General features: G+C 32.1%; 1 protein-coding gene across 1 annotated transcript in view; it reads right to left on the reverse strand.

The window, feature by feature from the left end:
• LOC119644623 (G2/mitotic-specific cyclin-A) overlaps window positions 1-7,438 on the reverse strand; it is a 94,633-nt gene that overhangs the window by 163 nt on the left and 87,032 nt on the right. Inside the window, exons 4-5 of the mRNA XM_038044248.1 lie at window positions 4,926-5,071; window positions 1-1,049 (exon numbers count right to left, since the gene is read on the reverse strand). The exon at window positions 1-1,049 is cut by the window's left edge and continues 163 nt beyond it. Coding sequence (XP_037900176.1) covers window positions 438-1,049; window positions 4,926-5,071 — 758 coding nt within the window. The 3' untranslated portion in view covers window positions 1-437. The remainder of the gene's footprint in view (window positions 1,050-4,925; window positions 5,072-7,438) is intronic.

The raw sequence follows: 7,438 nt of genomic DNA on the forward strand, positions 1-7,438 counted from the left end.
AACGTAAAAGGATTAGTCACTTACTAACAGGCTTAGCAGTAACATCATCCCATTTTATAGAAATTTTGTTTTTTTTTTTTTTTTTACTTATGAATGAATTCACATGCGATTTATAACTAGAAAGATAATATATGTAATATTGTCTTTGCTTATATTAAAAAGGAAAAAAAAGCGAAGAAATTCTGTTTTTAAAAATGTACAAACTAAAGAAGTGAAAAGACATTGAAAAGCACCAGATGTGTAAAAAGTAAGCGAAAATAATTTTTTTTTGTTTTTTTGTTTTCACAAATTATAGGTAGTTTTTTTTTTTTTTTTTTTTTTTTTTTTAATTATAACTTCATTTTCGTTTTTCGTGTTTCTTACGTTCCAAATGGAAATAATTTACATACGAAATGTATATATATCATATATAAAATAAGAACTTAATCAATTACGACTTAGAATTTTACATCCTGCACCTCTTTTTGTGCGTTCGCTTGCATTTTACATGTCTGCGTTAAATCGGGCAAAAGAACATTGCCGCCGACAACACCGCCACCGCCGTTTATACTGTGACCCTGGCTAGAAGGTATATGATGATGATGGTTATTATTTTGATGAAAATGATGATGATGATGATGGTGATGATGATGATGATGCTGCTGATTATGTTGTTGTTGTTGTTGTTGTTGATGATGATGATGTTGATGATGCGCAGCATGATTTTGATTATAGTGATTGTAATGTTGTTGAGACTGTTGCTGTTGTTGCTGTTGGGAAGGAATCGTCGTAGTGGATGAAGGCGATGTTGACGCTTGCTGAGATATATTGTTATTCTGGTATGTTTGTTGTTTCTGATAATGATACTTTTGCGACTGTGCGCTCGTTGCTCTTATTGTGACTGTTTTTGGTGTGGTAGTAATAGTTGCGGTCGATCTTGTCGCCATATGCTGTGCTGTAAGATTTAAATTCTGGCCTTGGGTATCAACACTCACTAAATACGGCTGCAAGTTACGACTGTGTTCCTCAAAAGTCGATTCCATTTTTATCATGCAATCATGTAGATAATCCTGAAATTTTAAATTCCAAATTATGAAATTTAGATATATATATATATATATATACATCATATATATATACATCATATATATATATATATATATATATATATATATATATATATATATACATGTGGGAAAAGGGAATGGTGGACCTTGTTTTTAGTTACAAAAGAAAAAAGAAAATATCATCGTTTTTAATAAAAAATTCTTGATACGACTGTAAAACCATCACACGCTTCGCCCATAACGTTACGATTTTAATTTTTTGTTTATTCATTCGTTTCTTTATCAAGTGATTACATAAAAGCTCTTCTTTGCTTTTTACAGACAGTTGAAGTATGTTCATGTATCACTGGGCAGATGCCGCTTTTATTATTCGTTGCCAGTTTTATATAAATGCCTCGTGAGTAAATATAAACAAAAATTCTCAAAAATTTCTTCTATTGAGAAATTGCACTTAACCAACTAGAAGCCCAACTCGAAACGATGTACCCGTCACCGAAGGACAGGAGATGTATTCAGTTTGTCAAAGCGTTTGCAACGCCCAGAAGGAAGTTTCAGGTATCCGTCATAGCGTCAAATTTTAAATCTATTTGAGCATGTCCGTCTGTCCATCTAACTAATGTAATGTCTGCTTGAAACATTCCTTTGGCCGCAAAAAATGAAACTATCAACATCAATTTTGACAGAATTTGATATTGGAAGTTCTTACACGCATATTGGTATTGAAAAAAGGTCAAACCGTTCGAAGGACTTGTCTACTGTACCACTTAAACTGGCAACACCTTTGTTTTTCAAAAGGAATAAAAAATTGGTTTTCTGCTCATAAACTACATCCCAGATAAATACACCAAAATTTAAATGTATATTTTATGTGCAATGCTCTAGCTCCTGTACAAAATTGAGGAGCATTGAATACCCGATATTATCGTATATCAAAATTTAATTTTTTTTCTTTCCAATATCTTTATAACGCTGAGAAGCGAACTTTAAAAGTCAGATAAAGTATACAAATTCCTGCCCAATTTCAAATTCGGAATCCACGTAAGCTTGTCCATGTCTCCGCCTGCCGAAATCCGAGATAAACTATTCTAATATATCTTTTCGTAAAAATGAAGATGTCGCCCACAAATTTGCAAAAGAACTTGAAAATAATCAAAACCTAATAAAGAACACGCCCACGTGACTATTAAATAATAATTGAGAACATCTTTGCTTTCCGCTTTTTTTTTTTACTCGTTACTGATAAACTACAATACACGATATATACAGTAAAAGTTCCTTATTCGCGGGGGATACGTGCCGCAAATAGAAAAACCGCGAATACGGAATTTGGGTTGGATACCTATTAGTATCGTTTCATTCTTATGTATGTACTTATTAGAATCCTCGAATAAACAAATTTATAGCCGCGAATAGAGGAATTGTATCGAATTTTTTTAACCCGCGAATAAGGAAACCGCGAATGAAGAAAGCGCGAATAAGGAAGGAATTGATTATGAAGTTAGGCAAATGGAAATTGTAAGGAAATTCGGTTCTTCGAAAGAGTGGATATCGTTGCCAATGGGCGGCGCATTACCCATTCTTGCTATCTTAATGGAAATATTTATGAAGTATAAAACCAAAAATATATCAAGTATTCAATACAGGCACGTATGATCGACATTGTGAGAACCGGGAATTAAACCTTCTCTGCTATTGGCTAACGAAATTGTTGCATTATTTATTGAATATTGAAAATACAAATAAAAATAAAAAATAAAAAAATGACATATAAAGATATTTTCATGAAATTTAAATTTTTTTTAAATAAAAGGTAAATCAAATTTACGGACAAAGTAAGTGCTAGTAGTAATAAGTCAAGTGAACTTCGATATAGTCATTAAAAGCTAAGCGTGTTACAAATTGTAAATCAAATTTCGAACGCAGGATATTGCAAATAATAGCGATTTCTATATACAATTACATGATAGTTTGTAAAAAGTTATATTTCTCGCATTTCGATCGAAATTTAAATTTCATATTTTGAGCGGGTCCGCGTTAAGCTTATATCCTGAAATGGAATGCAACTCATAAACAAAATGTTTACTTATAATTTCCACGAATTATATATATATATATATTTATATTTATATATTTATATATTTATATTTATATAAATATATATATATACATATATATATAATAATGAAGTTCTTCTTTTATTAGCTTTCTGTCAACAAATTTGAATGACTGAGCATTTTTGCTTTCTTTATTAGATCGGAATTATATTTCTGCACACATCAATAATATGAACTAAAATCCGGCACAAAATTCTAGGAAAAAAATAAATGTATATATATATATATATCGTCCAAGTTAAGATTGCGGGGGCGAACCAAGAATTCGTTGCTTTGCCAATAAAAGTTTCCACATAAGAATGCTTTGATCAGCCATAAAAATGAGTGAGATGACACTTCTAGTAGTTTCTAGCAGTATCACTAGTATATATAAAACCGCACCAATGTATATATATACGTATATGTGTATGTGTGTCGACAATGAAATATTTAATTGTGGGAAATATATTTCTAGGAATTAATGTAGTAAAATAACAAAAAAGGAAACACCAAACTGTGTTTCTCACATTCTCACACAATCGATAATAGAAACGAATTCCATGTGTTATGTAAATAAAAGTCTTTCGTAGAAATAAAAAAAAAAAAAAAAATAAAAAAAAAATAATAATATTAAAAGAATTCATTAAAATAAAAATAAAAACAAGAAGACATTGAGTTGAGAATTTACTTTCTCTCCTTGGCCTGGAGTGAACTTGAAAAATTTTAAAACGCCTATATATGGTGTGTCGCACTGTGACGACAATGACACTCACTATACATAAAATGATTTGTGTTAATAAATGCGACCTCGACATTTAATTAATTTGCAAATTGCTATAGACTCATTAAAACTAATTTATTTTGAAACACAACCGATAAAATTGCATAATATGATCCTGGGAAATGGAGTTTAGCATGTCTGCAGCATATAAATAACTTGACAGTCTGCGACAGTTTTTATACCCGAACAACGAACAACGGAATAGTGTATTCATTTTGTCAAAACGTTTGGAATGCCCAGAAGGTAGCGTCCGAGACTCCATTCTTAATTAGCATGAAATTTGTTTGTCCCCGTCTGTCAGTCTGTATAATATCTGTTGTAAGCATTCTCCTCGCAGAAATGAAGCAATCGACTTCAAAATTTGGCAGCAACATTGCAAGTTATTGCACGCAGGTTGGGCCAAATCGATCGAAGGACACGCCCACAACGCAACGTAAACTTAGAATACATCTGTTTTTCAAACCCAATAAAAAATTGTATTCTTGCTCATTACTCATAAACTACAACCGAGAAATGTACAACAATTTGAACGCATGGGCGATGCTGTACAAAAATGGTTAAGGCAGACCGCGTCTGCCCAATATTATAGCAAAATGCCTACAAAATATATAAATTCTTGGCCAATTTCAAATTTAGAATGCACCTAAGCAAGTTCATCTGTCCGTCTGCCCAACTAAGTAGCATCTGTGGTAAACATTCTCCGGCTTGCGAAGATGCATATATATCGTGTACAAATTTGCAAAAGGATTTAGCAATGACCATTGATGACTTTTTCGCAAGACAAGCTTACAACGACCTACACACACCTAGGGGACAAAAAGTTTTTATTTTGAAAATAGATAAAAATTCAGTCGCGTCCACTCCATGCATGAAAGTGGATGAAAAATGCATTTAATTTTACTCCTTTTTCATTTTTAGAATAATGGGTAATGGGTATAAAAAATTCGGTGAGGACCGAACATAATTTTCTCGCTTTTTTTTTTCAAATATTTTAAGTTCTCTTACCTGTTCAACGCTAGTTAAATCGGTGAGAAGATTAAATAAATGACGTAAATTTTGACCGGTACGTAGATGCCAATTTAAACCACTAAGAGCAGCAGCGATACTTGAAGCAGCTATTGTACTGGCCGTGTACACGGAAAAATTATGCTCTGTAATGAAAATAACGTATGAAAGAACAAAAGAAAGAAAGAATCAAATATCGAAAAGCAATAGGTTTTACAAAAATGAATGAAATGCCAAATTTATGGCCGTTAAACCCTTTAGCCGAGATCAAAACAAACCCATCTTGATGCAAATCGTTCTCAATCGACAAAAGGCTGACAACAATTTTATTTCTTATTAAATCTGTTGTGCTAAGAATATTGTAAGAAAATGCATAACATTTACAATTAATACATTAAGCTGAACTTTAATTAGCGGCAATTACAGTGTATGCACACATAAGAAGCCCACACGAGAACAGCAAGCACAAGTCAATATAAAATTGCTCAGAATTGACAGGAGTTGAGGATGGCGTAAATACAAAACTATATAGTTCGAGTATAATTTTCAAACATTTATTTACTTTATTTACTGTTACGATCAACTTAAATGTCCATCGAAAAAATGTCAAAAAAAAAAAAAAAAATCGTTTCACGTGATATCTTAAAATTATTGCAAATATCTTTTTTTCTATATTGAAAGATTTCGCTTGTATTTGCTTCATTGGGTGGGGATGATGCAACGAATATATGGATAATGTAAATGTGTCCGAGATTTTCGTGAATTAAGCGACATATATGCAGATCTTGTGAATATAATCGATTTACGTATAATAATCGATTACGTACATATGTACTTGCGTACATATATTTCGTTGATCCCTATATTCTATATTCGTGGAGTGGTTCCATCCAGTGTAGAAAAACGTTAACGTTTAACATATGTTTTGTGCGTCATGACAAGCGAAAATCCCGTTGGAGGACTCTGATCTTTAGAGATTTGTAATGAAAATTGAATCAATCGAACGCGTGAAATAGTAATTATTAAGGCTACTATTAAATCATACCAGGCCAAGTCACGGGACAGAGAGCAAGTAGCACAGCGATTATAGTAAAAGCAAACAAATCTAATAAATGTGCAACATGCGCTCATATTGCCACCGGAAACAGGCGTTACCATTATGCATGACACTGCATAGTTTTTTTTTTTTAAAGCAGGCAAGCCAGACAGTGAGATGAATGAATGAATAAATGAATGAATGAATGAATGAATGAGAGAATGAATGAATGAATGAGTGAATGAATGAACAGACAGAGGGACGAATAGACAGACGGACAAAAAAAAACGGATGAATGTATGTTCGGACGGACAAACGAGAAGAACTATGAACTCGAAAAGCATTTCATGCAGCCAGGAGCATGTGTGAAAATGTATGTAAGCGTGAAAATGCGAAAGAGTCAGTGTGGCGGCGGCGGCGGTGTCATCTGTTGCTTCTTCGTGTGGGCCGTTGCTATTGTTGCAATTCAACTTAATACACAGACGCACGCAACTGCATTCATATATATATATATATATATATATATATATGTATATATGCGAAAGCAGCAGCAAACAGATTGTGTTACATGTTTAATTAGTAATAAATGTAAGAAGTTTGTTTATGTGATTCGTTTGCTTTTCCTCTTCTTGCAATTCCAACGAAATCTTAAAATCTCAGACATTCTCTAGTGAAAACAAACATTAAACCAAAATGAGATATGATTTTTTTTTCTCTTTTTTATTTATTTGCTTCTTTTTTTCTTGTGTTGTTTCTTTTTTCTTTTTTTTTTTTTTTTTTTTTTTTTTGCTTACGTTGTTGGGCTTTATTACAAAACTGTCATGTATATCCTTTTTATATACATTGTAGTTGTAGTTTTTTTTTCTTTTCAAACTTTGAAATTTCGCAACCACTTGAAAGTGGCGTGAGAAAAAAATGCGAATTACTACAAAAAATGATGATGCTGTTGCATGTTGGCCTTTGTATTCCTTCGCTTAAGGGACAAACGAATGCACAGGCAAAGTAAGCTAAAATCACTTCATAATGTATGATCATCATCATTATCATTATTAAAAGATTGCTTTAAAATTCTGACAATATTTAAAACCTGTTTCGCTTGGTTTATGGTATAAATGTTGGGCGCAAACAATCTCAGGCATATTTCAAAAATAAAAAAAAAATAAAAAAAAATAAAAAAAGGAAAAAAATGAAAAAAGAAAATTGTTTTATATACAAAGATTGAAGTTTCGAAAATCGCGAGCCAAGAAAGAAAATTTAAAATTATTTGCACTAAAACTAGATTTGATTTCAATTCCGTTCCCAGCAAGTGTAGTTTCGAGTTGTGGAAAGTAATGCTACATGTGCTATCTAATCGAAATGAAGGTAAAACTTTTACATAGTCAACGCTTGATGAGATGAAAATGTTAATTTGGACACACTATTCGAATCGTTGCCTCTATAAGGCAAAGCACTTATTGGAAAAAAAAAAGTTTCTTTT

Source organism: Glossina fuscipes, unplaced genomic scaffold (genome assembly GCF_014805625.2).
Source record: "Glossina fuscipes isolate IAEA_lab_2018 unplaced genomic scaffold, Yale_Gfus_2 0, whole genome shotgun sequence".
NCBI classification, from domain to species: domain Eukaryota; kingdom Metazoa; phylum Arthropoda; class Insecta; order Diptera; family Glossinidae; genus Glossina; species Glossina fuscipes.